This window comes from Helicoverpa armigera, chromosome 28 (assembly GCF_030705265.1).
Source record: "Helicoverpa armigera isolate CAAS_96S chromosome 28, ASM3070526v1, whole genome shotgun sequence".
In the NCBI taxonomy this organism is placed as follows: Eukaryota; Metazoa; Arthropoda; class Insecta; order Lepidoptera; family Noctuidae; genus Helicoverpa; species Helicoverpa armigera.
The window spans coordinates 6,108,926-6,124,042 of record NC_087147.1 but is presented as its reverse complement, the minus strand read 5'-3'; the positions used below and the strand labels follow the sequence as shown (position 1 = coordinate 6,124,042).

The following is a 15,117-nucleotide window of genomic DNA, read 5'->3' as shown; positions in this document are numbered from 1 at the left end:
ATCAAACTTATATAAGCTTTCATAAGTTACCTCTGGTTACACCTTACCCACCAAATGTGAAGGTAAAAAAATACTTACAGAATTCAAAATCCGTCAGTAAGACACTTCAGAACACCCGACGCTTTAAATTTTAAACATCCCAAGAATTTCGAGAGGAAATTATTCATCTTGGAAGCGAGAGAACTTTCAAACTGGGGTCGGCAGAGTTGCTGGTGCTCCAACAATATTTATAGAAAATAAAATATAGACTTCCGAAGTATGTGGTTAAGCGGTTTTTTGCAACTTTCTCGAGCGTTTTTAGTTTCGAAATACCTGAACGGAAAAGTTTTGCCCGTTTGAGATTTCTGAGATACTTTTTTTTTGTTTTTGTTTTTATTTTTTGTAGAGATTTTGTTTTTTGTGTAAACAATTTTATAAGCGCTTGTGAAGGGTTATGGTTTTCCTTATGTTTATGGAGAGTTTTTTTATGTTAGTATAAATGCAGAACAGTGGCAAATGTATGGAAATACGCTGACGTTTTTCTTATTTATTATTCGTTTATCATACTTTCATTGGTGTATTGCCATCAACAAAATCATATTTATGTAATATTTCTTTTATTTCTTAAGCAAGATTTACTTTAAAAGATAAACAAAAAAAGATGAACCACTTATTAAGTTACATGAACATCAACACAAAACAAATGAATATGAAATCCTTTGTGAAACTAAAAATGCAATTAAAAATTCAAAAGCTGGAACTAAAAGGGGGAAAGTTGAGATAAGCCAAACTTCCTGACTGTGATATTGTTTTTCAAGTTGTTGGTACTTTTGAAGACTTTCGATGTTAAGAAGATTTTCTGAATTAACTTGTTCTGCTTCGCCTTTTGACGGTCTTTAAATAAAAAGAAATATGAGTAGAATAAAAATCTTAGAACTGAAATGGTTGGTAACCATTTTAACCAATATTGAATCTTATTCTTAAACAACATTGGAAGGAAATAGGTGAACTAATTTGATGATATGACAACAATTACACAAAATCTCTCAGTTGCAAAAACAGACATTTCAAGGTTATTGAATGGGGATTAATCTCTATATCGGGATGTACTAGAAATCGAAATATAAATAATACCAGCTTATAATGTAAGTCATATCAACATTAATCTATCTTCAATACAATTAATAATGCACCAATAGATTCGCTATATAAATAAATAACCAAAGCTTAACCTAATACGTGTCCCCCAGCCCATAATGAGCTTCTAATTGAAAACACAGAAACATCTTGACATCTCACTCTTACAAGCCAAAGAATATTATGTAAGAAAGAGATAGCTGCAAGTCCCTTATCTCTTAATAATCTTCTGTATAACCGTGGGAAGACGAACGGACCATGAATTTCAATATTAATACGGGAACCTCTCTACCGGATAATGGTTTTGTTTCATAAAAAAATCTATTACCGATTCCTGTTCTTGGCATTTTCCCAAGATGAGTCTGTCTTAGCTAGCCTTAAATGTGTTATCAATATTTTAGATTTAAAATTCAGCAAAATTTGCTGAGCAGATTTTTACGATCCGCGTTACGACGGCGCGTTTAGTGTACTTCAGTTATTTCCACAGTGTTATGTGCTACGGAATTCTTATGTGGGGCAATGCTGCCGACATAGAAAATGTCTTCGTGTTACAGAAGCGCGCTGTCCGTGCTATATACCGACTAGGTACTAGAGTCTCCTTAAGGGAAAGGTTTAAGGATATTGGTGTTCTCACTGTGGCGTCTCAATATATTTATGCCAATATAATATATGTAAGGCAAAACATAGAGTTATTTAGTAAAAAGAGTGACGTGCACAATTTCAACACCAGAAATAAACATAAATTAACCGCATCCAACTATCGATTGCATAAAGTGCACGGTTCGTTTGTGGGCCTTTGTATACGCATTTATAATAGAATCCCAGTTCATTTGCTAGAACTAACGGACAGTTCTTTTAAAATCAAAATTAAGGATATTCTGATTAAAAAGGCTTATTATAACATTAATGATTATTTCACAGATACACGCAGATGGCAGCTCTGAAGTGGACAACAAGTGTTTTTTTATATATATTTTTTTGTGACTATAATTTGAAAAGATATTGAATTATATAATTGTAATTTAATTATATTTAATTGTAATAGACAGCTGTGTTGCTGGGAAGTTTGTTCTTCACCACTTCTTCTTCCCAGCCATAACACTAGGAAGTGGTGAAAGGGGGGCGTTTTGGGGGTGCTGTCCTTATGTATTACTTGACGTGAAAAAGTGCTAGAAACTAGCCTATTTTCAATAAACGTTTTTGACTTTGACTTTGACTTTGACTTTGATCCACAGTTTTTTGTTCGATTTTGTATACTGCAATTTTCTTGGCACAGTGAAAGATAAGACCTTTATGCAAAGGGATCAGTTAAAAATATCAAACCAAAAACAGAAAGAATTCTATAATAAATTGCAAAAATAACTATGGAAGAAAACATAATAACAACTACCATTGATGATATTACAATAGCTGTTTTAAAGTTTCACAAAGTTTACGAAAATAACAATGAAAGACCTAATCAGGAGTGAAACACGAATTTAGATGAAACTTTAATTAGAGCTAATAAAAGTAAGATAGCTATTTCAGATCTAAGTTAGGTCTCAATAACGATAATAATAGTAGGTAAAACAGAACTTGGAATAAACGTGCCTAATAAGGCAGAAGCATTCGGCTATGAACTGTATAGTTTGAAATCACCAACCCGCGTTGAGCAAGCGTGGTGATTAACGCTCAATCCTTCTCCATGTGAGAGGAGGCCGCAGCCCAGCAGTGGGACGATAAAAAAGCTATAACAGTAACAGTATTCGGCTCTGAGGGAAGGAGTTAACAAAATGGCTGACTTTTGAAGTGATATAAATTATAATAAACCGGCCAAGTGCGAGTCGGACTCGCGCACCGAGGGTTCCGTACAAATCCTGTATTGATAAAAAGTGAGTCTCGCGCCAACTGTTCAGTTTAGAACAATCATAGTTATGGTAATTTCGTGAGAGTCAAAATAGTTATTATTTTGCATGCATATCTGACCCGTTTTGTAAAAAAGTGACGGACATGAATCAAAGTAGTTTTAAATCTTGGAGAATGGTATGACGTTTCTTTGAATATAAATATTTTATTAAAATTCCATAGAGACAAATGTCCAGGATCGTTTGAAAAATATAAAATACAAGCAGTTTCAGAGGATTGTACAGGTGGCAGTGCTAGGTTCTATTGTTAAAGACTTTTCATAAAAAGGAAGAAGCCAATTCGGATGACCTGGATCTGATGAGGATCTGGAAACCCTGAGAAACAATTTATAACACAATACAATTTATATTATACACCTATATTTCTATATATACAATACAATTTATAACGTAACCTTGTGTTGGAGCTTATTTTATTTTAGGTGATGAGAATTCACTACTAATGGGATCTTTTATTTTGAGGGATTAATCACCTAACGAGCCCCAGTTTCAGATTTTTTTCGAAACCGCCTGATGACTTGTAACTGTCGAATTGTAACAACGACTGGTAGAGAATAATAAAAAATCAACAAGAAAACAAAAGCAAGAAAGAAATTAAAAAGATGTTAGGTGCATCGGTCTAGAAGTCGGTGTCTAGAGGATGCATCTATATTTATTTAACCACCTTTTAACAGTTTCTTGTTGTTTTTGAAGTTGTTTTTTTTTGTAAAAGTTTTATTTTTAACTTTGTGAAAAGTTCTCGTTAATACGATTAATATAAGCCTAAACACGTCATTGAGGAGTTCTTTCGACTTTCTCACGTCTCCATCATCAGGTAAGCTCTAAACCTTCACTGTTTGATAGTATCACCAGACATACATCTGAGAATCAAGTTTTAATCCTATGCATGCCTACAATTTCTGATAGTTGCCCTCGATTTCTCAGAATTTCCATCATCAGATCCTGACCTAATGACAATGGAAATAAACGGCGAGTATACTCTTTCAATACAAAGAAATGATTTCTCAAATCCGTCAAACTTGGTCGTTTAAATTCCCCATTGAAATGATGAAAATATTTGATGTTTACACCTGATTTTCTCTAGGTTCCCATGGTTCACATTGATGCGACTAATGCCATAGTAAATCAGAGCCTTTATCATTATACTGTGCTATATATATTTCGTTCGTATCCGCCGTGGGTATGGTTTCCATACTAAGGTGCCCAATAACCTTTGAATGATTTAAAATTTTCACAGTTTAGAGGCAATTATATTTAAGAAGTGTTTGATATGAATTTCAACTTTAATATCTCTATGCGTTCATGTGAAAAAGGGTAGGTAGTAAGCTTATAATTTTTAAAAAATATTTTATGTCATGTAAGCAAAAATAATATTTCATGTAACTTCAAATTTATCATTTTCGCAATTTTTCCTTTATCTGTACTATATAACGTTGCTTCGTGCCAAATTTCAAGATTCTGAGTTCACGGGAAGTACCTTGTAGGTTTTGATTCCATAGCGTGTGACGGAAATTCCTCTAAGGTGTCGGTATAACTGTTGTATCTTTTGATCGCGTTAACTTAGAAGTTTGATTTTTTCACTGACTAAAGGGACAATAGACCTAGGTATTTGGTATAAATTTCAATTTGATACCTTTATTCGTTCGTGAGAAATAAGGTAGTAAGTTTCATTTTATTAAAATATTTTTTTTATGTTATATAACTAAAAAAAATGAGATTTTCGGAATTTTTCCTATATTTGCATTATATGACAATGCTTCATGCCAAATTTCAAGACCCTGAGTTTACGGCAAGTATCCTGTAGGTTTTGATTCCTTTGCGAGTGTCGAAAATTTGTTGAAAATATCGACATAATCGGCTGTATCTTTTGATTGACTTGGCTTAGAAGTTTGATATTTTCACAGCCTAAAGAGACAATAGACCTGAGTATTTCATGTGAATTTCAGGTTGATACGTCCACGCGTTCTTGAGATAAAGGGTCTTGACAGACAGACAGACAGACAGACAGACAGACAGACAGACAGACGGACAACAAAGTGATCCTATAAGGGTTCCGTTTTTTCCTTTTGAGGTACGGAACCCTAAAAACCATTAAAAAATTAACTCCGATGTACTCCGACCTCTTGATTAAACATCTCACATGATCAAGATATTAATAGATTTTAACTAAACATATTTCCTATCTATTGTTTCAGAACTAGTGGGCGAATGTCAGAAAACGTGCTGTCATTCAAAGCAGACGCGTCTGACAATAAGGCGAGGTACACATGTGAAGCTAAGAACGTTATGATCAGTAATACGCTGAAAGCTGAGATCGACCTTACTGTGTTGTGTGAGTATAGCTTTATTTTTAGTAATATTTTTTTAAAGAAACATTAATTATTTTGGTTATAACTTGGTAGTTACTAAGACTGTATTATCATCCTCTTTATGTGTAGCAAATCTGTTAAGACGTGATAAGTTAGCAAACTACTTAATTATACAAAGACAGCATTCTAGAAATGAAGTATATTTTTTCATAAAATGAAATTCTCATAGCTGTAAGTGCAGCAAATAATCAAGAGAAAATAATCATACAATTACAACTAATTTTTCATTGAACAAAGGAAAAGCATTTATTAATAATAAAAACGTTTTACTAAATAACAAAGAGATTGCAGCACTGATTAATTTAATAAAAAGCGACCAGAAAGCAGAAAAAAAATGCATTGCAGTGATTCATTTGAATAATACTTTAATAGAAAATCGTTTAGCTACAAATGAGATGCAAGATAATGAAATCCCTACTAATATTATAAACGCGAAAGTAATTATGTCTGTCTGTCTGTCTCTGTCTGTTACGCTTTCACGTCTAAACTACTGAACTGATTTTAACAGAATTTTATACAGAGATAGAGTTGACCTTGAGAAAGAACATACATTTTGAAGAGTTCTCTAGGAAACGCGATATAACCGAACTTGACGCGGGCGAAGCCGCGAGCTGAAGCTAGTATATAATAAAGACATCAAAGTTTAACCTCACAAGCTTAGAATATTTGTCAGAAACCTAATAAGAGATACAAGCACGATCGTACTTTGAATAGAAAGCATCAAAGACCAAATCCCTCAGGGAAATAAACGTGAACAACCTCAAAAGCAATTAGATTTTATCAAAGTAATAAATACGGGAAATGAATGAACAATAAGATTTCAAACCGAACATTTTCAAAATGTTTGTTCTCTAAGTGCTAGGCCGGTAAACTGAGATAATTTCCCACTAATATTTTGTAATCACATCGAGATTTGAAAATTCTGAGAAAAGTAATTTGAAGTTTGTAAACGATGAATTTATTTGGGCAATTTCTTGTCTAGTTTCGAAGATTTAAAATGTTGAGGGCTACATTACAAGCAATTTTGGTAATTTACAACATCTTTCTAGGTTTTATTTCTAAAATCTTTTATGACGTGATAATAATGACACGAAATTGCGAAAGCAGCTTATCAAAATAACTAACAATAAGAAGACTGCTACTTGATTATTGTTCTTCTTAAAGTATCCATCTTGGGAATATTTTTATCAGATTTCGTCTTGCTATGAGATGGTTTTCTAAGGCTCTCATTTGTCATAAACAACATAAAAGTAATCCAACTTATTTCTCACCTTATTCCGACGTAGCAACATCATAGTATCTTCTTATACTTCAGCGTCCGATATGAAGGTAGATAATTCTATAAGCTATCCCCCGGGCTTCACCCTTAAAGCAGCGGATCCTTTGACAATATAACTCTATCAGATACAAGGTAGTCCGAAAGCGCAGTAATTTTCATTTCGTGTGGCGTAAAGGATGGGTAAAAAGCTGGGGAAAGTAGATTCGTTTTTGTGAAGGAATTTTCTTTGGATATCATTTTTTGTATTAAAAATATATTGAGGTTAATTTTAGTTGAGTATCTTTCAAATGAAGAGAACTAAAGCCATGTGTAGCGACACCAAATAATTAAAAATAGATATAGGTATTTATTTATTTGAACTTTTTAATTAAAATTATTAATATTCTCATAAGAAAATTTAAAGTGACAAATAAAAAATGAGTCTACTTAGAATTTGAAAAAAATAATTAACTCCTAATCTTCACCCGAATTCTTTTGACTTACTCCACGTCTCAAAGAAGTATCCCCTAAATCCCGTCTCATTGTTTATTTACAAGGGCAGGTAGGAAGGTATAACCGGCCAACCGTGGAGGGCCCCTGTTTTTTCTGTATAAAACGCATTTGCTTGACTTATAAAAGACTTTTGAAGTTGGAGATCGATTCAACGATTTTGGAGACTCCTAATATGAAACAGATAACTTTGTTATAATAAATGATGAACGCAATGTTTGTGACTTTTCGATTGATAAGATAAATAGAGTTGCTAAAGATGAAAATGTTGTTAATAATTTATTGGGAGCTCCTATTAATCACAGGATTATATTGTTTTTGATATATCATGTAACGTTTGGATTATAACAATGGCTTAATGATACGAAGGTTAAAGTAAAACATCGTCTATATAAATCACAAGAATTAAGTAAAAGTCAATCTACAGTTAATTATTCTTAATCAAAACTGAGACTTATAATATGATTTATGTTTATAACTAGATTCTTTAGAAATGAAACAGTTTTACGATGCATTACTTACAGTAGTGACCAAAGTTTTGTTCGCAACCTCAAGATGGTGGAACTCGCTGACAAAATCCACGCAGATTTAGGGATTACTATCTGCTTATACCCAAACTAATTATCGTTAATTGGCTTTTGCTTACCCCTTAAGAGATAAAGGCTTGAGTGATCCTTAATTGACTTGCGGTGGCCTTGTTAAAGGTCTGTTAGCATCGTAATCGGCCGATACACTAATCAATTAGTTGGGTTTATTTATATTTATTGGTTTATTTAAGGAGCTTTTGGTAATATTAGATTATGTTTCGTCGTCATCAACACTGTTATTATCTGTAGTAATTAATATGAATAGGCTTATAACAATGCGTTTTAGTAATAATGATTCGTAAGTTGTTATTAAGAGAGTTTCAGTTGCTTGTGAAGTTAATATTTCAACAATTTTATATTTGACAGCAAAAGTACAGCCATTCTGTTTATTTTCAAGCTTGCATGTAAAGCCAAACTTATAGCAACGTTTGTTTTCCTTTTGCCGCTGTTAACTGGAAGTTACTCGTATATTATTTAAGCTTCTAGAGGTTGGCAACCATTTTGGCGCCGCTAACTATGTAAAAACTAGAGAGACTTACTCCACATGTATTATGTATGAAACATGTTTAACTACAAATACTGTTTTATACTTTCCAGTTGTAGAAACTACACAATGTTTAAATAATGAATTGTTTCATATTTCCCTACGAATACCACGGTTGACTGTGAACTTGATTCATGTGCTAGATAAAATATTAACTTGTCAAAATTGATCCCAAATCAAACAGTAGTAATCGTATCACGTATGACCAACTCCCCAAACGAAACAGCGCAATGATACAAGCATAAATCACCGACTCCCACAGCGACATTCAAATTTATTTGACATTTATACGAAGAGGGCAAAGTTTTAATTTGTTCCGACTCCATTGACGCCCTCCAGAAGTTTGCTGAACGTATTTTTACGTTAAACTCTTACTTCTATCGCTTCCATTTCGAAATGTACACTAGAATTTGAATTTTCTTTCGTTAAATGTTATATTTTTTAATATTTTGTGTTCAAAACGTCGCTCGCGTTATTTGGATTAACTTTGAAGGCCTACTTATAGTTTGTAAGAAGAATTTCTATTCATTGTTGTAGCTACTTAGAATTTAAGTGTTTCATTACTGTGTAAAGCTGCTATTATAAAAATAAACGGTTGTTTCAAGGAGAAAATCCTAAGAAACTTTTTATCCGACACTTTAATTCTCAGCGTTAGATAAATAGCCCGTTTAATACAAACTTCTCTATTACCCATACCTTCAGTCTTCTAACTTGCTAATAACGACATCAGAGACATCTCAAATTTGTTTTTCATTCCTTTGTACTTAAGCCATCCATTAGAATTTCATTTATTTTCAGCCACCGCAAAATTGCACTCTAAATAAGAATTCAGACACTTTCCACGAACTAATTGGACTTAGATACTGCGGTGTCCTGCTACCCTTGAGACGACCCCAGACAAGACATAACTAAGTATATAATTAATTCAGCTCATACATTTGAGACCGACTTTTAGTAATGTCGATTAAATTGCGCACTTTGTTCTTACTTACGTTCTGTATTAGATTAATTGGTAAATTATGCTCGAGAAAATTAGAAAAAGACACATTAAACGCCCGTGATTCTGAGGTCGTCGACGTAAGTAGATAAAATATGTTAGCAATTTTAGATTGGACGTGGTAGGAATAAGTTTAAACAAGGAGTACGCAATTTTATAAAGGAATTCTAAATAATTTAGTGGATATAGATGACAAACAAAATGTATCAATTATGTAAATAAATTAAACATGAAATCTAATTCGAACTAGCTAGGTCGTTAGCAATACGGATAATTCTAATTACTGAGATTCGTAATGCGTTTATTTATCATAGCTTTACTCTATTTATTTTATAGAATTTGGCAAACATAAAATATTTACTCCCATTAATCATATCTAAATATCATGATGAATTACTAACATTAGATTATTAAACTACTTTTTGCTGCAAATTCAGGTGCAGATACTAAAAAATGTGGAAAAAATGATACATATTTATTTTATACTGAAGAAAATACATCAGCAGATGATAAAAGAGGTATCAATCTTTTAAATAAATCTGATCTGAACCATGATTGACTTTTCACATGCTTTTAGCTTGTGAAACCATAATACGCTCTTGAAAATCCAATAAATTTCAAATTATTTGACATCGTACTTGCGTGGCTTAATACGATATTAGCGATGCATTAAATTTCAATGTCCCAGAACTTATCTAATTTATTCTGTGTCAGGCGTTGTTTAAAATTCAATGAATTATGTTTCTATTTTGTGTGCAACCAATGAAGTAATTTTTGGTTTATTAGTTATTATTTCTCTTATTAATACAGCTTTTCCTTTTGTTATTTCTTCATTTATCTTCATGACATTAGCATTCCTATATTCTGCAGTTTTGATGATACTTTCTTGTTTTATTTGAAGCTAGATAATTATCGCAGTTTCACCCACGTCTTGGGGAAACTTCTAACCGTACCTGGATAAAGTATAGCCTGTGTTACCTGGGCATAGTAGAGCTTGTCGACAGTGAAAGACTTCTTCAAATCGATTCATAATTTTCGAAGCCTTTACACAACAAAAAATATTTTCTCGTTATTAGGTATATCTATTAATACAGATTATATTCATAAGGTCATTATCATTACTAATTATATTTTCCTCCACAGTTGCTCCAGCCCACGTCACAATATCAGGACCTTCAGAAGCCAGGGTTGGGGATCCAGTGCCCCTAACCTGCAGTACTGCTCCATCGAACCCTGCAGCTGATGTCAAGTGGGTGGTGCTTGGCAAGCATCATAAGGAAGCTAGTAATAGGACTGTTATTTCTCCTGAAGGTTAGTACATTATTTTATTGTTATTCTGAACTAGCTGTTCCTCGTGGTTTCACCCGTGTTTTGGGAGAAAATAATTCCACAACTGTGTTATATTATAAGTAGAATATGTCCTTTTTCGGGCTTTAGACTATTTGGATGCGAAACTTCATTTGTGTCGGTTCAGTAGTCCTAGTGTGAAAGCTCGATTTTCGCATTTATAGTAGTAGTAAGGATTGATTTATTTATTATATGTATGTGTACTGTTGTGTGATAACGCCAGCTATTTGCCACAATTGCACCTGAAATCGTCCGGTATTAAGATAAAAAGTAGCTTGGAATTGATCCATATCCAAATGTATGTCAATGAGTTCTGAAATTCTGACAAACAAACTCAAGTTTCCATAACATGGGTTAAGTTATATAATAGTAGTATTTATATTACATTGTGTTTCTTTGTATATTGTTCTGTACATACTCTTATATCAAAATATAGTAGTTAGATCGTCCGTGAAATTACAGCCTCAGACGATAACATAAAAATATGCCTCTCTTGGTCTCTTTTTATTTTGATAAAGTAAAACATTATTTGTTTTGGTAACCTATCTGATCAACCGTAGTCCTATTTACTTTCAATGCTCATCATTAACAATGTACTATTTTAAAGATAGAGTTTCACATCTGCCAGCCTTACTACAAAAAGACCTACCTTAAACGTCTGTTGAACACTTGTCTAAAAAAAAGTTAGGCTGCAAAATGGACCTTATTTCAACGTCATAATCTGTATTTTTTTTAGACAAGTGTTCAACAGACGTTTAAAAGTTTTTGTGGTACGATGGTTTAATTGCAAACTAGCTTAAACTAACTATTCTAGGGTTGCTAAATGAATTTTAGTTGAGACAATATACCTACTCATTTTCATCAAAACTACTTCTAGGATATCATACAATATTTTTGATGTCCCCAAAAACATAGTTGCCTTGTTACTCGAAAAACTATTGTTAGATAGCAAAATAGCAAAGTAGAAAATATCGGTACATTTTCAAGGAATCCGTATATAGTTTCACTGATAACTGAAACGCTGAAGGACTGATTGTTCGCAAGCCTTGGCCTAGATCTGAAGACAAACCTTGGCGTCTGCACAAAGACTCGATTGAATTTCTAAAGGTTGATACGAAAACCAATATGTCGACTGATAACTTTCTAGACAAACTAGTTCAAGGTTATTTTAAATAGAAAAATAAAGTGAACGTCTTTCGTTGTTATTACTGTTACTGTTACAGCCTTTTTATCGTCCCACTGCTAGGCTCAGGCCTCCTCTCACACGGAGAAGGATTGAGCATTAATCACCACGCTTGCTCAATGCTGATTTCAGTATATATAGTCCAGTTTTCCTCAAAATGTTTTCCTTCGCCTTTTTATCAGCCATTTGGTGTCTAAAATATGCTTAGAAATTTACAAACTTAGAAAAGTTGCATTGGTACTTGTCTGATCTTTAATCGAACCTCATACTCGCGAGGTTGGTTCTTTACCCAATAGGCCACCACGACTTTCGTTGTTATTTTAAAGGTAATGAGAAAGATAGACTAGCTCTGTATTTGAAAGAAAGATATGATGTTATTTTAAATATGCTTACTCAATGTTAAAATAGAAATGAACGTGAAGATCTGGTTTGAATTTCAGATATGTGTAATTCTTTATAAAGCAAATAAATGAGAGATTATTTACATTCAGATGAAATAAATTCTGATATGGAAAATGATGCTAATATTCTTTGAAATGTATAATAAGTATGTATATAATAATAAGAAGATAATTATCTATCGAAATGAGAAATCTAAAGCTACACATTTGCGTAACTCAGATTTAGTTTTGTTTAATATTATATACATACTAGCTTTTGCCCGCAACTTCGTTCGCGTGGAATAGTGACTACCAGCAGATTTTTGATTTGACCAATAGATGGCGCTATATGTCCGGAATAATTTTATTTTTATTTTTTTTTGTAATAAAAACTATCCTATGTCCTTTCTCAAGTTTCAAACTATGTCTGCACCAAATTTCACACAAATCGGTTCAGTAGTTTAGGCGTGAAGAAAAGACAGACAGACAGACAGAAAGACAGACAGACAGACAGACAGACAGAGTTACTTTCGCATTTATAATATTAGTTTGGAAGTACACTCGTAATTAGCTGCTTTCTACAATTTCAATGTCTCCATTCTTCGGATCTACCTCTATACCAATCATCATCATCATCATCATCTCAGCCATAGGACGTCCACTGCTGAACATAGGCCTCCCCCTTAGATCTCCACAGATACCTGTTGGAGGCGACCTGTATCCAACCATTTCCACCTCTATACTAAATTTCATCATAATTAATACAGCAATTTTAACCTCATCATGTATAGTTATCGGCACGAATCTTGAGCTCTGACCTACATCTGCGCAGAAGTGATTTATTAGCAAAGAACCAATCCCGAGTGACGGCTATGACGCGATGCACTGCGGGCCAATCACCGCTTTAGCCCGCCAACGCTCCTCACTTCATTCCACAAAAGGGACCCAATAAATTACTTCTGCGCAGGTGAAAGTCAGAGCTCAAGATTCGTGCCGATAACTATATCAATATCACAAAGTCTACAGCCATTGGTATAATTTCTACGTACATTATGACGCTAATTCTCCCTTTCCAAGCCTTTAGTTTTATCTTTCGTTCTTCAAACAGCTTCTCCATCACTAATTCGTGATTCTTCTCCACAGGTGGTTGGATCACGACGTCCAACATCACAGTGGTGGTGGAGCCCAATAAGCGATCCATCGTCGTAGTTTGTCAAGGGATCAACGGTCAGCTGACAGAGAACGTCGTCGCTTCTCATACTATCAACGTGTTATGTAAGTCTTTGGATATTTTATTTAACTGTTTATGTACATAGTTCATACATGAAAAGAGAAGAAATATCATAAAATAGTACGAAGGTGCTAATTATTTCTAAATAAGAAAAAAGGACAAAGAATTTTCAAATTTTTTATCATCTTGCTAAAGAATATTAAGTGTACCTTCTGTTTTGTTCTTTAGGTTTTGATGTATTTTCATGCCAAATTCTAAAGGTAAAACGATTAATAGACACTCATACATTAGGTATAGAATATTACTAGACTAATATTTATACTTTTTGCAACTAGGCAATTATATTTGTAATAAAATGATAAAAGGAAGCTTTTAAAAAACACCAAATTACACTGCGCTGCGTCTATCCGTTCCAAATACTCCTCACAAATCATGAAGTAAAGATTTTCTATCAACGAAAATATAAATGCGAAAATTCCATTACCGTACCGAATATGATAATCTATGGCTTAAGCAAATACGAAGGAGTTTCCATCAAAAACCTATATGATTAGAGAGCTGTCATTGCCAGAAGCAAGCCCCAAGCATATTGATATACACACAAACATATATTTTTAGGGATCCGTACCCAAAGGTAAAACGAGACCCTAATGTTTTCGCTCCTCCATCCGTCCGCCCGTCCGTCCGTCTGTCACCAGGCTGTATCTCATAAACCGTGATAGATATAAAGCAGAAATTTTCACAGATGATGTATTTTATTGTCGCTATAACAACAAATACTGAAAACTAAAATTACATAAATATTTTTGGGGGTTCCCATACAACAAACGTGATTTTTTTGTCCGTTTTATAAATAACGGTACGGAACCCTTCGCGCGCTAGTCCGACTCGCACTTGAACGGTTTTTTATTACACTTATATGTATATAGGTGTATACCGATACCAACTTGAAGTTTTAGGATAAATTTTTCAGAACTTCTAATAAGAAATGTGTCAGAACCTTATTTTATCTGAAGAAAGTTTGGATCGCTTTTTAAACAGGGTTTGTTTTTAAGGAAATTATTGATATTGAAAAATTGGGGATAACGGCTAATCTGAAAGTTATAACGTTTTTTAAAAGGCTGCATTGTTAGTTAATAATATTGACTCTATATGTGTAAAAGAAAGTCGTGTTAGTTACGCATTTTACAACTCAAGAATGGCTGAACCGTTTAAGCTGAAAATTAGAGGGTGGGTATCTTAGACCCAGGAGAAGGACATAGGTTTTTGTCACCATCCGGTGAAACCGCGGGCAGAAGCTAGATAATTATATTATGTCCTTTACCTGTAACCAACTCTTGATAACCAGTCTCCAGTCTAACCAAGGGGTATCGGGTTGCCCGGGTAACTGGGTTGAGGAGGTCAGATAGGCAGTCGCTTCTTGTAAAGCACTGGTACCTAGCTGAATCCGGTTAGACTGGAAGCCGACCCCAACATGATTGGGAAAAGACTCGGAGGATGATGAGTATGATGACTTGTAACCAACTCTTGATCATCAAAATAATTTTACAGTAATAGACACTGATAAATGAACCTTCAAAATCCAACAGTGGGTTAAACCATTTCTCAAACAGACACAACTTAAACCCAATTTTATATTTACGAAACACTTACCACCGCACAAAATTACAACATCAAATGTACTTGTAAAT

General features: G+C 33.7%; 1 protein-coding gene across 1 annotated transcript in view; it reads left to right on the top strand.

Moving 5' to 3' along the window:
• LOC110371420 (nephrin) overlaps positions 1–15,117 on the top strand; it is a 251,131-nt gene that overhangs the window by 196,698 nt on the left and 39,316 nt on the right. The window contains exons 9-11 of the mRNA XM_064042317.1: positions 5,216–5,352; positions 10,429–10,596; positions 13,339–13,470. Of these exons, the coding sequence (XP_063898387.1) occupies positions 5,216–5,352; positions 10,429–10,596; positions 13,339–13,470 (437 nt within the window). The remainder of the gene's footprint in view (positions 1–5,215; positions 5,353–10,428; positions 10,597–13,338; positions 13,471–15,117) is intronic.